Source organism: Centropristis striata, chromosome 18 (assembly GCF_030273125.1).
Source record: "Centropristis striata isolate RG_2023a ecotype Rhode Island chromosome 18, C.striata_1.0, whole genome shotgun sequence".
Classification (NCBI taxonomy): domain Eukaryota; kingdom Metazoa; phylum Chordata; class Actinopteri; order Perciformes; family Serranidae; genus Centropristis; species Centropristis striata.
The window spans coordinates 7005559-7032777 of NC_081534.1; the positions used below are offsets into that span (position 1 = coordinate 7005559).

The following is a 27219-nucleotide window of genomic DNA, read 5'->3' on the forward strand; positions in this document are numbered from 1 at the left end:
ATGTCATGTGACATGTTGAAAGTTGTCATGAAGAGGACACATTCGGGGCAGTTTGTATAGTTTTTGACTGGAAAATAAATCCCTGAAGAACCTTATATTCACCGCTTTCTCCCAGCTAACGTTACTACTCTCTTTTTCTGGATTGAGTTTAATTGATGCTGCAGTACATTGGTAGTAATTGGCCAGTTAAATATTACCATGCAATATATTCCACCAAATCTCCCTCCAACATAAGCCTGTCTGACAGTGCCGCCTGCCTTTGAAGAGAGACATCACCCACGATGCTCCAAATTTCTTTGACATATGATGGCTCACCATTGAGCTTTAAGCCGCAAAGTTGCACGGTTAGTGTTAGCCTCGTGTCGGGAAGCAGTGAAGCACATTGTTCATGTTTGGCTGCGTCAGGCTAACTGTGCTGCTTTCACTATTATTAGCAAATGATGCTAATTTCTCACTGTGGGGATGGAGGAGGAGAGAATGGATATGACAGAGAGCGAGAGAGAAAGGGTGAGAGGAGGCATGGGTTTTCAGATTCTGTTAAATGCATTGTGTGGGATGACACCGCAACCTTGAATGGCTCCGGTTGCCGAGGGAGTCACACAGACAACAATAGCTAAAAGCAGAACTTAGCTTTCTATGTTTAGGTCTGGAACTTCAGGCCTGTTTATCTGCAAATGTAGTGCAAACATGCAGTTGATGTGTTGGATGTCAGCACAGATTGAGTTCACTTCAGCAGAGAAAAGTCTCCTTGGGAAGAGCACTAGTGTTAGTTGCCCAGCTCATGTCCGTGTGCAGTGAGCTTGGCAGCCTTACAGCTGTAGTTTCTCAGGCTTAAGTCGGTGTTTTGCCTCAATAATCACAATGCATCCCCTCTCTAATCCTATCATTAAACTCATCTGATTCCTCTTCTCATGCTTTTGCCTCCCAGTGTGATTAGGGACAATGCGGTGTCTTAAGGAGGTTGTAGGTTGTGGACCGGAGCTCTGTAAGGTGACATCGCTCCCCGCTCCAAGGCCCTTGGGGTCAGACTGGAGAGTGAGCTCAGGCACCGTGGGTGTGTATGGCAGAGGGGGGGAGCGGAAGAGAAAGGGAGATGGTAATGAAGGAGCTAATTGCTTCCAGTGGATTTTGAAATCGAACCCCGGCCCCCATTGCATGGTCCAGGCAGCACGCAAATGGAATATTGATGACTATGGCGAAAATAAGGGAAAATGACCCCGCTTTTCGAAGCCACAGATCTGCGCAGAACATGTCTCAACAGGCAATACATTTCCCCTGTTTTTATGGATCCGTATACACTTACCACGGGTTTAATATTGCTGAGGTGCACAAATATTACATTATATCAATTTGCGCTCTCTATTATTCATAGCAGCAATGTTTTATTGATAGTTTTTACAGCTCCACTGCAACTTTGTAATTACATCATTATAATTAATACACATATGGAGAGTGAAAAATACCATACACTGGTAGCCTTTTACTTTAGTTTTATTATTTAGTGTTAATATATATATATATATATATATATATATATATGATAAATTATTAGGCACAAAATTGTACATTGCTAGTTACGCAGGAAACAGGGAAGATGGGTGTTACTTTTCTCATAATTAGGAAAAATAAACCCCACTTAATAAATCTTTAACATACTGCATTTTTCTTGTTATTTTTGTTATTTATAAGAAAATGCATTTCATGTATTTTTGTAACCTTGCAGGGCAGCTGGATTTTTGCAATATCATAAGATCACAAGATGGCAAATCTATTTTGTCAGTCAGGCTTCAAGTAATGTGTTTGTGTCCGATCAGATTGGTTCTGGGCAACAAACCATCTGGCAGCATCAGGTTTATGATTTTAGGGCCTATTAGTTAAAGCAACGACCCAAGTCTGACACTTGTTATACTTCCAGTTTGCAGTTCATGCTGATATTGTGCAAAAACAAAATCATGTCAGAACAAGACTGATGTCAACATGCCAACAAGCTCACAAACGCAATGCTCACCGGAGGTGGAACCAAGAAGTTTTGAGTCCAAAGTTCAGTCCCAAGTCAAGACTGACAAGTTGAATCCTAAACAAGTCATGAGGCAGTCATCACCAAATTCAAAGCCATTTAACATTGTATTTCCATTTTCAAAGTTTCAAAAGGAATCAAAATCATTACTTGGGTCTGAGTCCACGCCTCTGATGCTACCATACTGATGCTCAGCAGATATACATTTTTGTTTATCACTTTAGCATTGGTTAAGAATTTGTCAGTTAGCACTTAAAACAAATTAGAACTGATGCTGAGGGGAAATCATTAGTTTTGCCACAAACTAAAGTATTTGTCAAATTAAATATTGACCATATGAAGACGCTAAGTCATTGTGGCACAAGTCTTGGGATCACCAAAGTCAGGAGGATCCATCCTTTGGGAACCATGAATGTCTCTACAAAATTGAATAATTGAAGGTCCATGAATGAATGAATAGACATAATTAGAGTTGCGCTGCTAGCATGGCAACAATTGAACTGTAAACTATTGCACTGCCAATACCACCATTACACGGGTCAATAGTTTACTGCTCTTTAAATATGGCTACACCATTTCCCACATCCAGCTCTGGTGAACAGCCACTAATGGTTACATTTGGTCTTTTAGTACCTTTAATAATAATGTGACCACTGGAATCCCTCTGAATGCTGTAAGCCTGTTTGCAATTTGAGCAGCATTCCTCAGACAGACAACCTAATAAGTGTATGCTGGCTAGATGAGGAGAGTTGCCATGACAATAACCTTTCTACCTTAGGGCAGGTGGGCACAGACAAGATCAGGTATCTGGAGTAGATCTGAAGGATTACAGTGCTGCACGCCTACATAGAAAGCTGTGGAGGTGGAGGGCGTTTCGTTTGTGGTGTCTTTAATTGTGTGTTTTTTGAATCATACATCTGTCATTTTGTTCAATAAGCAAGCTTAAAAGATGCCATTTGTGTCATTGCTAAAGAAAAGTAGATACATTTCATAAACTCTACTCAGTCTTGCAAAGGCAGTCAACCTTCTATCCATATTTGCCTGCCATCAGGCATATGCAAGGGCCCTCCAGGCAAGATGTCACAGAGGGCCCACCAGTGTCATCGTAGCATAGAAAATACGAATATAGTGCCAACTGTTTCAAGGACTCTCTCTGGCTTGGGGGCCCCAGAGGGTTTTGGCCCACACTTGTCCAGATGTGCAATAAAGCCAATTGGAGCAAGGAGCTAGAGACCTACTTTATTATAAACTTTGGTGACAATGTAATGGATGCCTTATTAGAGCCCAGACTATGCATTTTAACCAATTACAGTTATGGCAGAAATTACATTTTTAACTACAATGAAAATACCTTTTCTAAATAAATTTTCACTGATTTTGACCCAATAAAACTATGTATAGTTACTAATGAGACTACTTTCTTAAACAAATAATTTTATTAATTTTTCAACATTATTATGAATTATATACAGTGTATAATATTGTCAACCAATTCTAGAAATGATAACTGAAAACATAAAGAATAAAAACATTGGTGCTCTTCATTCAGTATCAGGCAATCGCTGACTATTTAAATAAATAAAGATTAAATATAAAACAAATGGCTTACACCATTACCAAACTACCCCAAGCATAATTTTCTGCATTATAATATATCGCCTCATATTGGACCACCTACATATATGCAGATACAGATTGATACTGAAATATCTACTTTATACATATCTATAAAGAAAGTCACAATTGTCACAATATAAAAACACTATCATTTTGTTTGTTCAGGAACAATATTACATGGATGTACAATCCACAGCCTTCTGATGCGGTGAAAGCTTCTGCAATTTCTTGGATTATACGCATGAAATCAGTAGAGATGAAGGTTTTTTTTTTATTCTCCAATGTATACTCACTACACTGCCGCCTCTCTGTATTATGCTGTCTCAGTGGTAATAATGGGTTTCTATTTATTCCCCTGGCACATGGATGAGGGCTTTCACAGGGCCTTTGTTGCCTCACATACTGTTTCCTCTTGTCTCCGTGTTGCGCAGAGACATGAGTTTGACGCCGAGGGGAGAATTTCTCCATGACCGGAATCAGCACCCCATCATCCAGCAGCCCCACTCCACTTCCCTTTTGTTTCTCTCTCAATATTCTCATTCTCATCCCCCCCCCCCCTGCTTCTGTATCTTTCTGCCAGCTCCACAACACTGCTCCCTCATGTTTACATATAGCCTGATCCAAAACAACAAAATGAAGCTTTACAGCCTGCAGCCCGTATGCTTTCTCATCTCTCTCTCTCTGCTTCTGCTTTTTTTTCTCCTTTCACTTTTGGCCCCTGTGACTTCTCTGTGAGTACGCAGAAGAAAATGCAGGATGCAAGGGGAATGAAATGTCACATTAGAAATTGTTTTGTTGGCAGGTAAAGACATAGTTGCTGTGCCACAATGGCTTGTTGGCTTGGAATGTTGGATGGACTTTTTTTTGAAGGTTGCGGTTTCAAAAAAATGTTGCCTTGACCACAATGTTCTTGGAGATGGAAACTTCTAGCTGAGCTGAGCCCTTGAGTCAATGATGCCATATCCAACTTAACACAGCGTGTAAAGAAACTGACAGTGACTCTGACCTTGCCTCTAATAGATTCCTCCAGTCCTACGCTGGCCAGAGTATGTCAAACCACCTTTTAAGAGGCAGCTGGAGAAGTGTCAATTATTTTATCACAGATCATAAGGAAACACTACTCCTCTGATCCACTCTTTCTTTCTTGGAGAGTCTTCTCTTTCCCTCAGCCCAGCAATTTTATTTTTGCCCTCTCAGTCTTTCCATCCATTCCCGAGCCCCCCTTTACTTTCTGTCTGCAGCTGTCTCACCTTACTCTCCGTGTCGATCTTAAAAAATGGGCTCAGGAAGTCACTTTGCAACAGCGGAGTGATATAAAACTGTAAAATCAGGCTAAGTTTGATTTATGCGCACCATTAGTGGGGAATAGTGTTCCATCATAAGTAGTCTGTCTGTCTAGAGGCTGTATGTGAAACCTAAACCCACGGTCGTACAGATAGGATTTTATGATCTGAACTGAATGATGGGATTATCATAGCTGTAATTATGGGGAACAGTGCATTGTGTGTGTGTGTGTGTGTGTGTGTGTGTGTGTGAGAGTGTTTGCTTGCTGTAACCTCTGCAGCATACTGTAGTTCTCATATTTACTGAGGCTGCTTCATGATTGATGCGGGGACCAATACAGATACTGGGCTTGTTTCATGTTTTAAACATTGCTATAAATGATGTAATGATTGTGATAATGACTGTTTGGCTTTAGTTGTCATTGCAAACATAATTCATGAGAAAAAAAACACCTATAGAGCTGTAGTCAAGACCAGCTTAATCGATTCAAAGTGATTCCAAGACCAGGTCCAGTCAAGTCGAGACAAAATCAAGAAGGCCGTAGAGACCAAGTCATGACTGAGTCCAGAGCAAATTGAATCCACTTCAAGACCATTATAGGCAGTAATGTCTTTGTTGTCTTTGTGTCTTTGTGTGTAGAGTGATTAAAGAAAACATTCATAATTTATCTATTAACAAGAGATCAGGTGGAAGACTTGGAGAGTTTGGCTTTTTAGCTGTTGTTATCCTGTGTTTTTTAAAGACAGAAAGGACCATATTTGGATAAAAGGCTGAAGTATGTGCTAGTGCTAGCTAACTAGCTTAGCAAGCAGGGTGTATTCGTAATTCATGTTAACTGTGATATCAATTGGGATGCAAATTTTGGCTAGTGAAAAACAATTTGTACTTACTGGAATGAATAAATAGAATATTTACAATCGAAGGCTGAACTTTTCAGGCAGCCAATATTTTACATTTAACTTGAAAACTCAAAATTAGGGGAAGTGGTATCATGGTAGTAACTTGTCAATATGAAGGTAGCCACACCTTAAAGCATACCCTACTTTATTGTCTATTTTCACTCTCAGTGGGGACTTAATTTATAAATCAAAAATCATGCTGTATTAAAGAATACTTGAAATAGACATCTGTACAATCTAACTTCTTTATGCAGCCAATGGAGTCGCCCCCTGCTGCCTATTCGTAAGAATACAGCTTTAAGGCACTTCAGAATTGGCTGAATGAGGAGTCGTTGCAAGCTTTGGTGGTGAATGTCAGTGCTAGAAATGTATCACTTACCTCCTCCAACTGTCACACAAAGGTATATCACCTCTAACATTTCATTTCTCCTCATCTTTTCAGCGAGGGAGGAGAACGTGGCCACGTTCCGTGGATCGGAGTACTTCTGCTATGACCTGTCGCAGAACCCCATCCAGAGCAGCAGCGACGAGATCACGCTGTCCTTCAAGACATGGCAACGCAACGGCCTCCTCCTTCACACGGGGAAATCCGCAGACTATGTCAACCTAGCGCTAAAAGACGGGGCCGTTTCCCTCGTCATCAATCTGGGCTCCGGGGCCTTCGAGGCCATCGTCGAGCCAGTCAATGGAAAATTCAACGACAATGCCTGGCACGACATCAAAGTGACACGCAACCTGAGACAGGTAATCGGGGGTAGCAGTGATGGACAGAGTTTGGAGACAGGTGGATTTTTTTTTCCGCTTTAGATTACTTGCTTCCAGGAGCTTGGAGAGAGAGCTGGCGTTAAGAATGTCACCTTGTTCTGATTGGTTGCCATTCCATTGCCACAGTTCAGATACATTATTAAGATAGATGTCATTAAACTTTTTTGGTTGTCTTTATAATTACATGAATTCTATATAATTTGATTTCATTGTTCAACCTCTTTCCTTCTAGTTAAAACAGGCAAAGGAGTTCTCTCACGTTTGATTGATAGCTTAGTGAAAGTACCATTATGCTAGGTATTTTCTTCTCTCCTGTTTATTGGCTTATTGAACTTGAGTTCCCTGTGTCCTCAAACTAAAGTTATCTGATAATTCTATTTTGCTTCACTCTCCCCTAAGCTGACACTTCCATCACGCGCTGTCGCTATCTCCTTGCTTTCAGAAACTGTTTTTATGCTCATGGAGAATATAGACTTTCACTTTAAAGCCCAGGCAGACTGTGTTTGCCTTTGAGACGTCCATTAATGCAGTATTTATAGCTCCGATGAGCTTTTTAAAGACAGAAATACATTTCCATCAAAGATGTGCATCTGTTGTACATAAGCAGAATTTGTTCCTTGACAGATATTGTTTACCATTTTCTTAATGTGATTTAAAATTAGCTTGTATTGCACTCGGGTGGAGCTAGTATGCAGGAGGCTGTAGAGAGAGTAGCAGAATAATGAGAGCCAGTGCTGTGCGGAGGTAGCTCTAGCTGCAAATTGTGGAGTTGTTCATTGTCTTGGTCGACCTTTAGTTTGTCTGCAAGGTGAGACAGCATTTATGTTGCTCTCAGAGCAGCACAACAAGTAAGTGCCGATTTCCTGACCCTTCCTGACAGTAAGCTTTTGCCCCACAGGTTAGTAAATAGGTGTAGCTGGAAATCCCAACAGGATAACACACAGTTTAGCAGGTTAAAAGCTAAGAGCCAAGGGCTGCTTTCTTCTCTCTCTTTCTTTTACAGATCTGTCTTTCTTCCACAATCATTTTCTTTCCTCTTTCAAAGGAACTCTTTGTTAGACTAAGGGTGAAATAAACACTACAAGTTTTGTTGAGGTTGAAGCCATCCTACACAAATTTTTGTCTGAAAGTCCTACATCTTCCAGTTCGTCTCTTTGTTTTCTTCCTTCAGGACTGGTGTAAAAAATTTGGCTAGGATGGCAGGCTGGCACTTTATTACTGCAGCGAATCTCGAACAAATCATGTAGCGTTTTTTCACCACAACACTAACTCATTCATGATTAAAGTCATTTTTACTACTAACAATATCTAACCAACTAATGTACTAACTAACATCCTAATTCTCCATCATTGCTTTTGGTTTTTGTTTTCTGTCCATCCTTATTAACAACCTTTTTTGTTCACTATTCTTTTGATTTCCTTTCTTCCCCTTTTTCTGGAAAGCAATCAGGCATTGGACACGCTATGGTAAACAAACTACATTGTCTGGTAGATATCATTCTTATTGTCTTTTTTTTGGGTTTGCCGTGTGTCCCCTCCCCCTCTCTTCTTTTATTCGTTCTCTTTGAGTTCCATCCTAGACACTCTTATCAAAAAATGAGGAGATGGGTTTGTATTACCAGGCAATTCTTTCTTCGCTTCTTCTCAATTTCCTCCCTGACCTGCCAACAACCTCCTTCTTTACCCCACAATCCCCCATCCTGTTTTTTTTTCACTTTGGCTTTTACTTTTTTTCTCTTTGTTTCTTCCACATTACTGCAGATTTCCAACAAGTAAAAAATTCAATTATTTGCCTTTTGTCAAGGCAACTTACTTTTTATTTTATTTTTCACACAAAAAGTCCCCATTTTTTGTGAGGACTGTCGTCCAGAACTGACAGAAGCTTGCCACAATCCCAAAGATGGTGACCTCGACACCGAGCCCTAAAAGAGACCAAAAAATGGCAACCCTTAACCTTCATTGCGGGAGCTCTGACAGTTGTTTCCAACTCACTATGGCGCATGGCATGCCCACACCTCATTGACCTCTCACCTCCAAAACTCATATAACCTCAACCCTGTCACCCAAAATAACCACTAACACTCTAATTCACTCACCTTCCACCTATCACTGTACAGTCTCACTCACTCTGCCCTCCCTGTGTGTGTTCTTGTAGCATGCTGGTGAAAGTGGTCTTTGTGTGTTGTGGCTAACCTTGATCACCCTTACACCCTGAGCCCATATGCATAACATATCTAAGAATAAGCATCCTGATCTAGGATTATCGGTCTGGTCCCGTGACATTGAAAATACAGCCATGACACCTGAGCTAAACCTGATCAGAGATCAGCATCAGCTATTCTGAGAGTGTGTTTGAATATGGGCTCTGGTCTTGATCGTGCATGAGCCTCTGCACCTGTGTGGCCTGCTCCAGCTTTGTATGGCACCATTGATCCACTTACTCCCTTACATGTCCAATTAAATGTGGTTAATTTGCCTTCTAACAGTGATGACCTTGGTTTGCACATTGATGTGGTGTGAAAAGCCTCCCTTTGTTTTGCATGTGCGTGGATATATAGATGTAGAGGTCTGCAAGAGAGGAGAGAATGTCAGACTGATGGTGTGAATGCGTGTACGAGTGTAAGCGTGTGTGCGTGCGTGTTATGACATAGGTGTGTGTATAGTATATGTGTGTGTCTGCAGTTACCAGATAAATCCCGAAACCTAAGACAATTGCAATAAATTTGTCCTTGGTTTGAACATTGTACTAACCCTCCCCCAACCTGAAGTTTCTGAACCAAACCTATGATCCATTCTCTTACCCCCATCAAAGATAAAGAAAATATGCCTCTGCCATATTTTCTTTACCTGTCCTGTGAATCCTATGGCAAAAATTCCATTAACAAAATCCAAACGCTGTCTGGTCCAAAACAATCGCTTCAAGGTTCCAAAGGATTCTGTAAAAAAAGGTTCAATGAGAAAGCGACCTACAGTGCGGGACCTAAAGAAAAGTTCAAATAGCTCATTTCGAATGCAGACCAAGGAAGGTTGGTGTGTTTTATACGCATCGCTCTCAAATCCCAGAGTGTAATGGCTCGGCTTTGGCTATGTGTTACCCCTCAACAGGTGACTATCTCCGTTGATGGGATCCTCACCACCACTGGCTACACCCAGGAAGACTACACCATGCTGGGCTCCGATGATTTCTTCTACGTTGGTGGGAGCCCCAGCACTGCAGACCTGCCCGGATCTCCAGTTAGCAACAATTTCATGGGCTGCCTCAGAGAGGTAAGAGGGATTTAAATGAATATACAGAGAACATGTTATTTGTACGAGGGTTGTTCCTTTCCGTATTGTATCTGCATTTGCATTTGAATTTGATCATTTCAGAATTGTAGTGCAGCAACTGCAGGCTGCACACTGTATAAACATCTACAGTCAGGGGAAAGAATAATGATTGATAATGATTTTGGTTATTATCAAGAAAACCATGGAAAATGTCTAGATTTCATCTCTTAAATTGAACTCTTATGAGCTATTTTTGTTGTTATCATTATATTTGTCCAACCCCTCCTACCTTTAGTTGTACCAGGCATTAAAATGAACAAGAAACTGAAGAAAACAAGGTGGTCTAATAATGTGTTCCATGACTGTACGTCAGATAATCACCAGATTGATTTGGATATATTAGAATCCCCTTGTTGTGCAGAGCATGGCTTTCTTTTCTTCTTATTCTCTTATTCACATTGATGCTCTATGCCAATGCTGGAGTATGTCATGCCCCCATTAACTGTCAGATTTGGGTGGATAAAACAGTCTGTTGGGCATTACATGTGACGCATCCATCTCCCTCTATATATAGCCTTTCCCTACTTCATTCAACAATAAACTGCTCCCATCTTACTCCCACAATAACTCTTTATAGATGCTTTAGGAATAATGATATTCTGTTGGGTGTGGGGAAGTTAATTTTTTCTTCTAACAGTTAGCCGACCCTCGTTAACTGATCAATAAATGGTAATCAACAAGATTAAAGTGAGATAGATAAAACCATTTAGAGTCTTGAAGTCATAAAATACAATAAACAGTCCAGTCCTCAGTACAGTGGACAGCTTGTCTGCTGTTTTTTTCATTCAGAAATAGCAACAGGTCAACAGAGTGACGTAAACCCTCAATATCAGTTCTTTACTAGAACCGTGTGTGCGTCGGTGCAGCCGGTAAAAGAACACAGCTGTCACCGGATGGCTCCGAATAGAAGTATGTTCCTGTACATTGAATAAGAGACCCTGAGCGGAGAATACCCACTCAGCTCTATATACGAAATGTATTGTATTGTCTATTTTTCTTTTCCCAAGCAACAAACTCTTCTTGAACCCTCCAGTTTCCAATCATGCCGGTATGATCAAATCACATGACTTCTTTGATTATGATAGGTCAAGTAAATCAGAGATAATGTCAAATATATTTAGTATAAAAATATAGAAATGGATATTATCCTAATTTTACCTCCTAAATGTTATTGTTGTAACCAATATTTAACATTCTTCATCGAGCATTGTAAAAAAAAAAAAAAGCTTTTTTTTTTCGGTTCAAAATATTTATCAACTAAGTCAAAGTGAAAAAATATACACAGGCAGAGTGAAAAGTCAAAAACAGACCCCAATAGCCCCAAACTCCAAAGGGTTAAGTAGTTAGAAAAAAAAGAACTGTATTAATCAGTCAAAACTCTTGTTGTTGATTAACGTTGAAATGGTTATTTATTAACTTCCATATTTGGGTACCTGTGCTATTGGACAAGGCAAATCATATGCAGCAGTCTTCCTATCAAAGCAAGTAGTTTGGTTGGCTACATGTCCATATTTGGATAACAAATACAGCTAATAAATAATATATGTCATAAAAGTAATAACATAATAAATACAGACAACAATAGTAGGCTCGGCTGCTGGAAAGTATAATATTTTAAGAATAGAGATCTTTTCGATACCTTTTGTGTAGATTAAGTAGCTAAATTAGAGATAATAAAATAACCATGTTGCACAGTTGCTTTTTCTAAACCTGATGCACAGTGAATGCAACCAAAAAGAGACTTGAAACTTGACTTGTATAAAATGACTTGTGAAGCTCTCTGGCCTGCACACACTGAACAACTGACTTGTAACTTGAAGCTGAGTTTATTGACCAAGTACATTTACAGTTTTACTTGAGGTGGTTTCTAAAATAGGAACTTTTACTCCTCCTGAGAAATATTTTATGGGAGTAATTATACGTTAACTTGATGAAAGATTTTCAGTATTGAACCACCACTGGCAGCCACATGCAGAGGCTTTCCTGGTCTTCACTTTGATAAAGACGAAAATAACAATCAGCATACTTTTCCTGAAAGGAGGAGAAAACAAAATTGCATTATCAATTAAAGCTGCTGAGTTGGCAGAGGAAGTATCAGACTTTCAATATTCCCTCCCCTAATCTAATTCATAACACTTACTGCAGTTTGTGTGTGAGAAAATATCCCAAAATTGCTTCTGTCACATGTAATTTGCAGCATCAGCTTGAGTTTGCCGCTAAACGCCTCCCAATGGGCAGCAATCTGAAAGAAATATTTGCCTATGATGAAATAGGAAAAAACGTTGTTGTTTCGGGCGTTTATAATGTATTTGCTGGCTCTTTGAGCTCATGAGTAGAGCCAAAAAATATATTAAGTGCCCTGTTATTTACATTTTGCTCACCATTACTTATTCTGCAGCAAGTAATGATAATAAAGGGAGGAGCGGTGGCTCTTCAGAGCTGTAAAACAGACTACATTGATTTCTGCAGTTTAGCAGCAGTCTCAGTAGCATTATGTTTTTACTTGGCACTGGGTGCTAGTGTGTTTCTTTGTCTCGGGGCTGCAGTATGGAACATTGCTTTAATTGAAAACTACAATGGTGTTGGCATTGCATACGGGTTGATTATACACATGCTGCACTGTTCCTTCCTGCTGTTAGTTTCCACTGCCTTCTCTGCTCTGGTCCTGTGTCACAGGGTTAAAAGGAAGGTGATGAAATTACATGACTGACGTGCCTTAGATGATTGGAATGCTGCCAGAAAATAATAAGAAAATAATAAGTGATCATTTAAACTGAAGAATGCCAACCCTGTGAACAGTAATTGATCCGCCATATTTTTCTGCTGTGAAAGTGCCCAGCTTGGCTCAGATATCAGGCGGAGAAATGCCTTCTATTTCAATTCACAAAAGACACCTTTCATTAAAAAAGCTGGACTTTCAACACCTCCTTGTTAACGCGACCTGGATAACATTACATCTAGCTGATCATTTTGGATGCACACAAAATCCACAAAATTATAATGATACACAGTCACCCACAAAGTTGGAATAATTTAGTTTTCAGACACAACCCCTCGGTAATTGCGGTTTCATTTTCATTGTGATAGGTTTGGAAAAGATTGATTGATAAAGTTTTGAGAAGATATACACTTTATCTGTCAAGAATAAATCACATTATCACAATAATTTCATGGAAAGAGGTAAAAACATTTTATTCTACCTTTACAGGCAACCGTTTAGTTTGAATAAAAGCAATGTACATGCAAAATAAGAGTTTTCTTCGAACGCGGAAATAGAACATCTTAGTCCACAATTTAATTTTGTCATCCCAAGATGATTAATGTAATGATTATTTTCTTCTTCATTATTAATCCTTTCACTTAGCCAAATTAACCATAATTCTTACTTACTCTCTCAACCTTTTATTCAAGTAATATAATGTAATCTTACAACATTTTTGTGTATAATAATACAATATTACAATACAATGATGACAAAGGTTTATTTCTTAGGTCATTTTCTTTTCTTAATTTTACTCCAGCTCATCTGCTGGAATCAAAGCTACAGAAATTAATATTGTGTTCTTGTGGTATGACAGAAACCCTTCATAATATTTAGAACTTTACTTCAGGGACGTTATATTTGCCACCGTGTCTCGGCTGGCCCTCCTCCGTCCTCTCGTCCTGGCTGTTTTTCCCTTCCATCACAACCTTCTCAATTTTGACAAGAGCCAGTAAGTCTTGTGATGTACTGCCAAGTTCTGTCGAGCACCTTCCAACATGCCTTTCATTTAGCCAAGCTAGCTTCCATCAGACCACTACACACACACACACACACAAAAGCAACGGCGTTTGGGCTTAGCGAAAGTCACCTTGTCTGCATTGTTTTATGTTTCGACTGAGGCTCAGGCTGCTGTTCCCCCAGTCATTACCACGCTGGCTAATGCATCTCTGCTCCACCCTCAAACTGCACTGACACTTTACTCTCTCATAGGCACAAACACACTGCATGTCTTCAGGCAAATGTACCTGTGATCCCTAACATCCTGGCTGTGTTTTGTCTGAGGACTGGCTTCGTTCTACAGCTAAGAACATAAGTGCCAAAGTGAAACACTCCTTGTTATGTTGTTGTGTTTCAAGCCATTTGGGTATTTATGTTTGTGATTTTGCAGTGTGGGAGGATTTGTTGATTCACAGTTCCTGACAGCCATGGAATTTTTGAAGCTTCTTCTCAAAGCTAGTAGTTGCGTCATTAGTAGTAATTTCATCAGTAGTAGTAATTACTAATCTGTGAACACAGAGTTATAAAAACTGTACAGATATTCTAAATCAGGGGTCATCAACTGGAGTAGACTTTCTCTAAGCAGACACTGTGGGTGCCGGACTTTCAAATGAAGAAAATATAATGTACTTATGCCTAGTTAGCCTGTCGTTTGATATTTTCACTTTCTTATTAAATTCATGCTTTTATTTGCCTATACCAGTGTCTACAGACTCCTATAATAAACATTGGAAATCCATAATTTAATAACTACAGTCATGGAAAAAAATATTAGACCATTGTTTTCTTCTTGTTCATTTTAATGCCTGGTACAACTAAAGGTACATTTGTTTGGATTTTTAGTTTATTTTCCATGGTTTTCTTGATAATAACCAAAATCATTATCAAAACCATGGAAAATGGCTAGATATCAGCTCTTAAATTATACTTTTATAAGCTATTTTGTTGTTATCATTATATTTGTCCGACAGATGTACCTTTACTTGTACCAGGCATTAAAATGAAAAAGAAATGGTGGTCTAATATTTTTTTCCAGGACTGTAGATACTTAACTAGAAAATGCTCTCAGACTTCCACCAAGGAGGCAGTTTACTGAGGTTTAAAACTGTGATTAGAGAAACGGCATTGTACATATGCTAAAAACCAGAACCCTTTTTTTTTCCTCCCCACATTTTCTCTATTCATTTGGCTACTGTTCAGTGGGCCGGGCTGCTGCCAGTAGGCGATTGCTGCTCTAAATTTTAGGCCCAAGTGTTTGTATTTGACTCCCACTATGGTACAGTGGTCGGGTAAAGAAAGTTGTTTGGACACCTTGCTCCCCTGTATGCTAATGCACATGGTGATGCAATAAATTCCCTAACAGGGGCTGAACTAATCCTCACCTGAGCCTCCTCACTCAGCCTCCAGTGCAGGTGACACACCCAATGTGATTAGAAGGACAATAAATCTAATGTGCTAGACAGCTTTTGCATGCACTTTTTTCGCTGCTAGATAGACAGACAGACAGACAGACAGACAGACAGACAGACAGACAGACAGACAGACATAAAATACAATAGAATAAAATACTTAGGTAGCTTAAATAAAAACAACAATAGAAAAAAACACAGAATAGAACAAGGACACTTAAGAAGTTAAAAAAAGAAGAACATCAGTTGGTAGGATGGTTGGCAAGATGATGGTAATAATTAAACTGGTGATATGATGGCAACAATGCTATAGTGACTAGACGGTATATAATAATAATAATAGTACAGTATATAATATATATAATATAATATGTAATAATAGATAATAAACAATATAAAAATAAAATGAAAAATATAAATAAAGTAATTTTAAGTAAAATAATATGATATATAATATATAATAATAATAGTAATAATAATAATAATAATAAATAAGGCCGGTAAGGCCGGTATAATAATAATAATAATAATAATAATAATAATAGTAGTATATTACAGTATATAGTAATAATAGTAATGGCAGCAAAAGTATATATAATAATAATAATAGTAATAATATTAATAATAACATAGCAAAGTGATTATCTAGTTATCTAGTTATCTAGTCTTTACATTTTACGATGCTGCACCAACATCTACGTCCACTTGAACATTCATTTGTTATTCGCTGTTATGTTTCTGGTTCCCTGACAAATGTTCTTTTGGCTCAGTTTTTGGTCTTCACCAGTTGCTGAGAAATGTCTTTAGGTCTTTAGCTGCTAGATGTTAAGCAAATCCCAAAGTTTTGTCTCACTCTGAAAAATAAAAGCTTTGTGTCTGACGGTAGTTTCCCCCACAGCTGGAAACCTGGTTAATGAGAGCTGTGAGACTGAACTTGGGTTGGGTGATGTGAAGAAAATCAATGCTGATGATATTTTTGACGAAATACCTCAATATCATTGTTGCAACATTATTTTATGGCTGTTGGTGCTTTCAAAAAGTATAGGGCATCACTTCACTGTAATGCAACCTTTAAAACAAGAAAAAGGATGTTGTGGCATCCTAAATCGAAGATGAAGACTGTAAGAGGAGCATAGGAGCACTTTCCATCGTGAAAAATAAAAGTTTCCAAATTAAATCTTCGCAATCAGGAGGACTCAAAATCAGGGACAAATTAAAGACATCAGCAACCAAAAAAAAGGTTTCCCGGACATTAGAATTTGGGCTGGCACAATGGATGGATGAAATATGACCACATAGCCTTTTTGTGGTACATTAAAAAAAAATATGGCAGTTAAATGACACTTTATACCATTTTTTTAAAGAATAATTTAAAAATGTGAATAATAGTTGTCAAGGCTGTTGATCTTTATAAATCAAGACTCAATAGTCCAACAATGCCAAAGCCTACAGTGCTGAAAATTGCAAATTGAACTGAATCTTGAACTTAAAACCAAAAGTCTAATTGAAATGTGTTTTTTTTTTTTCTAAATCATGACACGCCATGTAGCTACATGTAAATATGTATGTAATGTAAACAACTGCAGAACCTTGCCTCGAGCAGATAACCATGAAGAAATCGATCAACAGTGAAATGGAGAACGGGGTTTTTCTCCCATGTAAAAACAAAAGTAAATCACTTTTTACGTAATTTATATTTTTTACGTAACTTCTGTGGCTTTGTGAATTTAATTTTTTTTTTCACGTAACTTGTTGTGTACATAACTTACGTAACTTACGTAATTTCATGGCTCACGTCACCTTCGTAAATACTTCACTTCCAGCGTTTATTTATTTTTTAGACTGTCCCTTATAACGCCTAACCAGGAAGTTTTTTCCTCCTAAACCTGAGTCAGTGGTTGTGTAGCCTAAATTCACAAAAACTGCAGCTTTTGTGCACTCATTTTGACAAACGCTCATATGTGTCATTATGTGTGTTATTAACAAACGGTCTATTCTGTTGTACAGATTGGAGATGTTGTTGGGGGTTTTGGTTCAAAAAATCACTTTTATATATATATATATGTTTATCATATTTGAAAATTGGACGTCATTTAATACAACATTGTATATTATACATGTGACAGAAAATAAGGAAAAGCACGATAGTTCTCCTTTTAAGGAGACCAATGCATTAATGCAAATAGAGTCTGTGATGCAGAGGCAGACGTATCCTCCATGTGTTTCCATTATTATCTGAACAAGTTGTGACTCAGCAAGACTCGACCCTTGAGAGAGAGTGTTTGGTGGACAGAATCATGGAGGTGATTCACCATGTGGTTGGGTAGTGGTAGTATTGTGCGATCCTCAACTGTTCATCATCCGTTGCTCCATTAAGCAGGCCTGATGCCAGCTGCTACCCAGGACTATGCAAACTGCTCACGACCGGCTGCGTGATCTCCCCCTCATGCTTCTCTTCATTCATCTCTTTTTCTGCTGCTGCACGAAGCCCAACTAAAGCATTTCTGTGTGCTGTATTGTTTGAATCTATTCTTTCACCTACAGTACATGAACTCCCTGTGCATCATCCCGTTGTCTCTCTGCCTCTTTCTTGCTCTCCTACGCCATATTTATTCCTTCCTGCCCCCTCCACCTCTTCTCTTGGATTCAATATCCCCAGATAATGAGGGAATGATTCAGTTGTGTTTGGCCCGTTGCTTAGATCACAGTGCGTCAGTATTTCTGTCTGACTGAGTGTGTGTAATGTCTGCTTCGAATGCTACGGAAGCAGGAATGTTGGAGCACATTGGTCTACAAGGGGGAAAAAAGTGCATCACTTAGAGCTGATGAATAAGCTGATGGAGGCATGTGTTGCAGCAGCGAGCAAGCGGATGCCTCTCTTCTCTCTGACAACAAAAGCGATGCCGCGTGCTGCCACAATCCCTCCCTCGTTCATTCTCCACTTCCCCCCGTAGGCTAGGAGGGATGTCATCCATACACAACACACACACAGACGTCCTGCCTACGCGTGCTTCGCCACGTGGGCCGCAGCGCGTCACGTGACCGAGGGCCAGTGGGCAGCCGCCCCGGCTCATTCTCCGGTCGGACTGATGTTTGCAGTGCCCCCCCCCCCCCCCCCCCCATCTCTCACGCCACCCAGCCCCTCCTTCCCGTGTCACAGGGGCACCCGTGGCGGCACTGGAGCTGTGCGACGGCAACTTGTGTCAGACTGCGGGGGCGTCCGGGGCGTGCGCTGTCATCCCTGCTGAGAGAGTAGAAGCTGCATGCTGGAAGAACATGATGAGTAACCATCAGAGGGTAGAAGGTGTGGAGAGGAAAAAAAAAGGGGAGTGACAGAACGTAGGAGAGGACAGGTGCAGGTGAGGTGAATGTCAGCGGGTGGGAGACAGAAACAGAAAAACACTGATAGGAGAGTGATGAGTAAGTGAGAAGAAGAGAGAGGGCAAAAAGACCAACATTTGGCATTTTAGAGGCACGTTGTCGTCATCAGTTTGGTGTTAGTCATCACAGATGTTCAGGCAACGCTTGTTTTTCCCTCCAATACAAATGCAAATGTCACCCTGTCCTTGTAATTATTTTACTTTTTTTAATGTCCCCTGAAAGGTTCAAACAGTGATGGATGGGTACAAACCTCAGACTTTAATGAAATGCTTCCACCTTTCACCCCCACCCTGTAAGGCTAAGATCTAGTGCTGGTAAACATTGTTTGTTCACATTTGGTTTTATGTTGAAATGTATATCCTGAATTCAGGGTTACTCAGCATTATATGATATTACAAAAATACATTTGTTGAAAGATATTTTTAAATTCTCGAGTCAGTGGCCCAGGGAGCACAGTTACACCTCCAGCATGATAAGTGATAGAATATGAAGGGAGTGTTGTTTTTACTGTTGACAAAATTAGAACTTTTTTAAACATCTTCCTCTTTTGAAAGAGTGGAGCCTAGACGGAGATGATAATCTTCCTTCTTTGAGGCCTTGAAAAAAAAAAAAAATGTAACCTTTATTTAACACAGATGAAATGGATGTAAATGCAGAAAACAAGTTCACATCTCTTTGCTTCAGAATGAATGGCAACCTCACAGTCACACTCTGTAGTGTTCAATTTTCTTGCATTTGTAACAATTCTGGTTTGATTTCATTGAATCACATTTTTGTTTTCCTGCAAGTGCATGATGAAGAAAAATATGAAGGAGTAATATTTTGACACTTAAAAATATGCTTATCTGCTTTCTCTCCAAGAGGTTGATGAGTATATTGACACAATTATGCCATCTTATGTCCTGATACCAAATATGCATATTCTTAGCTTAACACATGGAATGGAAAGTGGGCGAAACTGCCAGCCATAGGAAACACAATTATTACGTTTTAGACTGTCCTCCACTGCCATCTTGCAGACAAAGTAGTAATGATCGATGCTGATTCAGAGTTTAAATGGCGGATGTGACACTCGGCAGGTTTGGGTTTAACAAATGGCAGACTTTGACCCAGGAGAACGGGGTTTGTTTCCCGTGTGAAAACAAAGAAAAAATGACTTTTTACGTAACTAAGGTGGCCCGCTGTTTGGGAATCATGTTTTAACGTAACTTACCTTTTTTTTTACATAACTTACCCTCATAACTACTCCACTTCCGACATTTATGCACATTTATTTACTGTTTAAACTGTCTTCTATAGCGCCTTTAGTTTTGCCCTAAACCTAGGTCTGTGGTTTTGTATTTCAAACTCACAGAAACTGCAGCCTTTTTTACAAAAGCGAAACGTACATGTAGGCTATGTATAATGACTTGTGTGCTATTTTTAGAACGGTTTGCTGCACAGTGAGCTACGAAACGCTCATTTTGACAAACGCTCATATGTGTCATTATGGGTTGTATTGATAAACCGTCTGTTTTTGTCCTTTAGGCTGGAGATCTTGTTGCCTCTATGGCAGCAGATGCAGCTGTCACAGACCAATAGGTTTCAATTTCACAAAACAAACTAGTTTCTTGTTATAGATAGTTGCTGGCAAGTAATTTAACCTACGTTAGCTAGCTCATATGACTACAGGAGGACTCATAGGTAGCGCAACAGTCAGCCATCAAAAATGAAAAGGACAAACCCCTTGTTGAAGACCCAGGCTTTAATCAGTTGTACTCCATCACTGCATGGTGGACAAGGTTAGTTTATACTGGATAGGCTGAAGACAGCACCAGCACCCTAGTTGTAGAGCTCATTTCAGAATTGTGCACAAAGCTGTGTTGTGGTATGAATGCAGTACTAGTGATGCCCAGAAGTCAATAGAATCCTTGCTACTATTTCTGTCAGTCAAGATAAAAGCATTGTGAGATCTGCTCAGGCCCAAAGTACTACAACCACTACCAACACCAGATCAAAATAAATTCAAAATGTTGGTGCCGGATTTAGTATTCCAACAACAATGCAGGAGAGTTGAAGTCAATGAGCTTATGAACTTGAAGATTAGCTCTGTAGTGCTGAGCCAGTCAAGGTCCTGGATGCTGCATGTAGAGAAGAGGAGGAGTGTTGTAGTGAAGTGAAAGGCAACAAATGGCAGCAGATAAGTGTATATGTACAGTATGATAATATGACAGGGATCAGTGACCTTAGAAAAGAGGGCAATAAACTAATTGGTTGTAGAATAAACATCTCCAGTTTTGAATGAAACACTTGCTAAGAAATACTGACACAAAGAGTGCAACTGTTAGTCTTATCTTTAGCTGCAGTTCATATTGTGTTCAGCTCTTCTATTTCAGTCTGACAACTGGTGGGACATATTTATTGAGAAAAAATCTCTATTTTTATGTATGGCTGATATTTTCTTGATTCTCACTTGTCACTACCTGCAATTCTTGCATCTTTCATTCATCCATCTTCATACTCAATCCCCAGGTGAAACCGTGCAATTACACACTATGTGCTACTGTTAATGTATGCTGTGGTGGAGGTGAAGACGGAGCTGCAGCTCTAAAGACAGATGTTGGTATTTTTGAGCAGCGTGTCAGCAGCAGGGTAGGAGGATGCTCATGTGACAGATCGAATGGAACACCTTAGAGAGTGTGTGTGTGTGTGTGTGTGTGTGTGTGTGTGTGTGTGTGTGTGTGTGTGTGTATTACAGGATACTGTGCGTGTGTTCCAATGAATAGTGTATCATGAAGCTGCCTGCCTGAGGAAGTTTTGCAGCAGTCCCCCTATTTTGTCACATTAAAAAAAATGCCCCTGTAGTGGTATCTAGTGTGTTTGGTTTTATGAGCCAAGGTTTACAATTTCAACCATTAAAACTAGGGTGAATTTATTTTAGTTCCGTAGTATATATATATATGAAAAAATTAAAAAGGTCTTGCTTACTAGGAGTAAGAAAGACTTTATCGTAGACTACAGTTTTCAGCAGAATGTACTGTAGATCCTAATTAAAATAGTTAATAGTTATCCATAGTTATGGGAGGATTTTTTCAGTTTTATAAATCAAATTTTTAAAGCAACATCAACTCATTTTTATCACCTCCATTACATTGGAGAATAAAAAGTTTAAAATCTCAAAAGCATGCCACATTATACCAGAATTATTGTTTCACAATGGGAAATGCGTTGGGCTGGTTTAAAAATTTTACTACGGCTTTTTTTGGTTTGGCCGATGTCCCATCCACTAACAAGGAGGAGGTGGGGTTTATGACCTACAGTGCAGCCAGCCACTAGGGAACGCAAGATGTATTGTCTGAATTTGGGGTGGCTGTCATGTCGTCCATCTTTATATTGAGTCTATAGTGGAACATAATTGGACTGAGAGAGCCCATGAATGAGAATATAGCGATTCCAGTCAACTTAGTGGTGGTAATGCACCTCTAAGCCACAACTTTTTTTCTGCCGTGTTACACATTGCCTTATCTATGTTTTTTGGCTCACCTCTTTAATTGGCTTCAAATCCAAATTGTTGCCACATTGGCCCAGTGGTGCCCCTGGTAACATGGAGGGTTGCCAGGGGTACTGCCAACATTGAAATGACAAAGCTGGTTGAAAATCTACAAAACAAATCAGCAATATTTCTTGGCCTGCCTGACAGGCTCAGTTGGCTCATTCATTCATTCATTCATTCATTATCCTCAACCACTTATCGGAACTCTGGTCACAGGGAGCTGGAGCCGATCCCAGCTGACATTGTGCGAGAGGTGGGGTACACCCTGGACAGGTCGCTTCATGCTTCATCGCTTCTCATTCACTCCTATGGATAGTTACGAGTCACCAAAAATGTATTTGGACTGCCACGGCAAGAAGCCATGCTGACACAGGAAGAACATGCAGACTCCTGTAAAGTTGATATAGAAACAAAATGTACTCCACTGAAAAAAATAATAAGTCAATGACATTGTTATGTTGCTCATTACTAATGCAATTCAATTGGATTTGGGGCCTTGACGCTATTGTCGCAGGTTTCTGATGTAAGCTACTTTTTTAATTCACAAGAATGTGTCGTAATGGCAAATCGTGGTTGCTTACAATCAAGCCGTTTTAAACCCGTACGCTGGACTACTGGCCTGTGGGAAGATTTTTTCATCCTTTTTTGTATTTTGGGTGAACTAGCCCTTTAGTACTGGTCACCTCTTAGTCATTGTAGTATGGCAGTGACAGTCATATTGATCCCCAGTAATTCTTACTGAATATTCTCTCTGTTGTGTCATCAGTTCTGTCACTCATCCACTTTTCTCATCAATATTTACCCACAATTGGTACATTGATTTGCCTTTCTGTCTGCAGCTGTATTGTGTTTGCACATACACTTCAATTGTACACTTCTGTGTATTGAGCCTGAAGAGATCTCCTCTACAAAGCTCCATGAGCACCTTGTTTGTGTGTGTATCTTCTCTCCACTTCAGTGGAATTACCCTGCTTCTTCATTAACACCGGGGCTAAATCACGAGCTGACAGCAGCTGTGGCCGGGGCCAAGAGGACATGAGCACTGATTTGAAGTAGATTAGGGAGGAGATTGTGTGTGCGTGTGTGTGTCTGCGCACGCACGCATTGCACTTCCACCCACCTGCCCTTCCCTCACCCTTACCAGGGCCCAATCAATACACCATTCTGGAGCAGAGATGGAGGATCCGGGCTTTATGGAGTCGTTACAGTCCCCTGTGCGTGCATTATGAATGGGCCCCTTAAGGCTGTTGATAGGCCGAAGGATAGCGTAGCAAATCGCAGCCATAACAAAGGAAAAGATGAGGTACACCATAGTCAGTTCCTATTTTATAGCATCATTTCAATGACCTTATTGATCAGCCTGCAGCAGAACAGACAAAATCATAATCCCAAAACAGATCAAGAGCTGGCTGATTGTAAGATTAGTACGTCCCAGAATAACATTGAAGTGCCTGGGAGAATTTAAGACTTTCCTCTGTCAAGAAAACTAAGACAGAGACAAGGTTTTATGAGTTGAGCAGACAAACTGTGTATTTTAGAGTAGAAGAACAGGCTGTTGAGTCTCTTTTGGGGACCTTATATTGTGTCACAGAGCTTAACTCTTCTTTCCCTATCTAAATTCTACTTAATATGTCTCAAAGACAGATGGAGAGTCTTTGAACTTTGGCAAGTTTGAGCGATTTACATCTGAGGGCTACACAGTGACCATCACAGCACTGTTCAAAAAATTTGTGCATTGCAAATGAGCAGCATTAAAGCATCTTTTTCTTCTCTCTTTCTCTTTTCATGTAATATTCAGTTTGTTCTCTTGCCCGAGAGTAGTCTGAAAGCTTGCTGAAAGTGAAATGCAAGGTATTGGGCTTCAGAAGAAAACACATAAAAACATCAGTTTTTCAAAGACATCTGTAATGGTGGTTAAAGCTGAAATCATTTTTTAGCCACGGGGCAGCTGCAACATTTCTCTGAAATATCACTTTCAAAATCACCCCTGTTTTTCATGTGATGTTTATCATAATTCCAGAGAGTACATTGAATGTGGCAGTTGTTTTGGGTAGCGTCTATTCTAAATGTTGCTGCTGCTGATTGACAGTAATCAGAGAGCCAGATTTTGTCGACGTTTTCGCTCATATCTCGAGGTTAGCTGATAATCACATGCAGAATGAAGGAACAAACAGATGATCCCTCAAGCCATGAATCATATTAGCATGCTTAGCATACTCAGACATTGCTGCTGCATCACGGGTGGTTCTTCCAACTGCTGGAAATCTCCTTTTAGAGCTGAACTGATTAGCCAATAATCAATTATTCAAACTACAGAATATGAAATGACAGTTATTTGGATAAGAGATCAATTGTTTTATCATTTTTACAGGAAAACCTCCCCAAAATGCACAATTATGAGCATACTCTTCTTATATTTGTCTTTTGTGTAACAAACTGTGGGCTTTCAGGCTCAAGAAATTTCTGGTCTGATTGATGTTTTTCACTATTTTTTTACCATATTATAGCTGAATCCTGGTTGTAGGTGGTACTGCAGTGGCACCTTAATTGCAAACCCACGTAAAACATTATAATGTATGTAAAGGATTTCGCTTCTTAAGAGCTTTTGCCAGGAAATCTGTTAAACAGATCCTGTCAAGCCTTTAACATGTTAAACAGAGCCCAACCTCCGATCACATCAGTGTCTGTCAGTATTGACATGTATACTTTTGGGTAAAAATTTAAGATGAAGAAATAAATACAATTAAATATTATTTTATTTTAATATTTATTCATTTAAAATAAATTCATTGCAATTGACTGATAAGACACTGAACATACAGTACTCATAAACTATTTCATTTTATTTTTTTAAATTAGTCGGCAAAGGACTATTTAGCTTTATTCTAGCTATTTATTTTAATTTTATTCATTTATTTTCATTGTGTTCATTTCTTGAATCAGTTGACAATGAAAATAAAAATAAATACTCTTAAATAGTTATTTGTCTAAAAAGCAGCCTTCTGAGTACCTTTGCAAAGTCATTTTGGTGAAAAATAAGTGCATAACCACAAAAATATAATCATCAAATGCCATTAATTTAAATCCTATATAAAAAAACTTCTCAACAAAATATAGCTCCGTTTTGACAGAAAGTTACTGTTATCTAATTAACTTCAACTTGGGAAGAAAAAACTTTAGCAAATAAAAGCCTCAAGCCTTTACTCCATGAAATCAATCTTTTATAAATCTCATTAATTCCTAATGTTTCGATCGCATTCTGAGTGGTGTGCAGTCAAAGGATTGACCGCGGACAGCTAAAGATGGAGCGATCTGCCCACGCAGGGCTGATGGGGAGCTGCCACCCTCAATATCATTGGGATTTTCACTTTTTGTGCAACAAAACAAGCAATTGAAAAATTTCCCCTTTGGCTTTTATGATAATGATGATGGACACTTTTTTTCAGATTTTCTGACATTTTCTGGACACATTTCCTTGCTGTAGATGGAAGTTAACAAGCAGCCAATACTACAGTGGATCCCCACTTGTAAACCCACAAATAAAATTAAAATCTATCAAAAAGGATTTCACTTCTAAAGTGCTCTGTCAAACAGATCCTGTAAACTGAAGATGTTGAAAAAATAAAATCATCAAATTCTATTCAAATGTAGCCCTTTTCTGACAGAAGGTTAGTCTGTTCTGTGCTGTTATCAGCTGCTTCAACAACTTCAACCTTGAAAAACAAACTTTAGAAAATAAAAGCCTCAAGCCTCTGCTGCATTAAATCAATTATACCTTTGTAAATCTTATTAATTCCTCAGGTTTCGATTCCATTCTGAGTTGCATGCCGATAAAGGACTGTTTGACAGCTAAAGACTGAGCTGTCTGCCCACACAGGGCTGATGCTGAGCCACCTCCCCTCATATCTCTTGCTAGCTTGCGGTTTTTGGCCAAAATTCCACTTTAACAATAGCGTGGGTTTCCTATTTTAGTAAATTATGCATTTTTTCTGAGTACAATACAATACAAGGAATTATAACTTGATGATATTAATCACAAGCTAATTCCTGCTGGGTTTAATTAGTAATTAATTACTGGGGTCGGACAGCTGTGCTACGTTAATGTTATTCCCCCCCGAAGGCTGTGTCGTACTTCATTTCAGACTAGCGCTTTGAGACTGAATAACTTCCACATTCACACAGACTACCCTCGCCTGTCAGACTGGGCGACTGCTGACCATGATTAACCCAAACATCTCTGCTTTCATCGTCAGTGGAAGTGTGTTCAGCTCCGCTCTGCAGAAATGCCAGCGGCATTAGAGATCTGTCTTTAAAACTAAATGATAAAATTACAAAAACAATATACAGTTTAATAGGGCTTGGTGACTAATCAAATCATGATTTTGGCTGCCAGGAATTATGAAAACTTGATAATTGAGATAAAAATAATTCTTACAATGATCGTGTTTTGTCTTGTGTTATAAATGCAACAAATTCTCCTTTTTCCTTCACAGTGGTTAATGATCGTAATATATAAAACCCTGATTCTAAAAAAGCTCAGGCATTTTCTAAATTGTGAATAAAACAAAATGCACTAGTTTGTTAATCCTTTGTGACATACATGGCCGTCCATGATGTGGAATAATGTAGTTTTCAGACACAATCTTCTGATAATTGTGGTTTCGTTTTCATTGTTATGTGTTTGAAAGAGATATATTTTGAGAATATATACACTTTATCTGTCAATAATAAATCACATTATCACAATAATTTCGTGGAAAGACGTTAAAAAAATATTTTATTCCAACTTTATGGGCGACTGTGTATTCAATTGATTGAACTCTTGATTTTGTGAATAAACAGTCTGAATTTAATACATTCTATTTTTATTTATGTTTTACACAGATTCTTTAGAGATTTTCTTAAAAGATTCTCGTTTTTTGGAATCTGGGTTTTAAAATATATGATAGAATACTTTTAATAAAAGTTGTTTTCAGTATGTTGTGGCAATGCAGTAAAACACATTTTAAATATATGTTCATATAATATTATTCTCATTATTAATAATAATAATAATAATAATAATAATTACATATTTAATTACATATATTATAACTATATACATGTATATTACATATTATTATATTTATCTTATTTTAAAAAAATGTAATTGTCTAATTTGAATTATACTTAAAGATCAATAAATACATTTAAAAAAGACAGTTTTTCTTTTATGATTATTATTTTAT

At 38.8% G+C, this 27219-nt stretch overlaps 1 protein-coding gene across 4 annotated transcripts in view; it reads left to right on the forward strand.

Moving 5' to 3' along the window:
• nrxn3b (neurexin 3b) overlaps positions 1–27219 on the forward strand; it is a 367630-nt gene that overhangs the window by 79564 nt on the left and 260847 nt on the right. For 3 of the 4 annotated variants that reach the window (XM_059356778.1, XM_059356779.1, XM_059356777.1), the window contains exons 5-7: positions 6260–6561; positions 8026–8070; positions 9688–9849. In XM_059356778.1, coding sequence (XP_059212761.1) covers positions 6260–6561; positions 8026–8070; positions 9688–9849 — 509 coding nt within the window. The remainder of the gene's footprint in view (positions 1–6259; positions 6562–8025; positions 8071–9687; positions 9850–27219) is intronic. The other variant, XM_059356776.1, reaches the window with a different exon arrangement.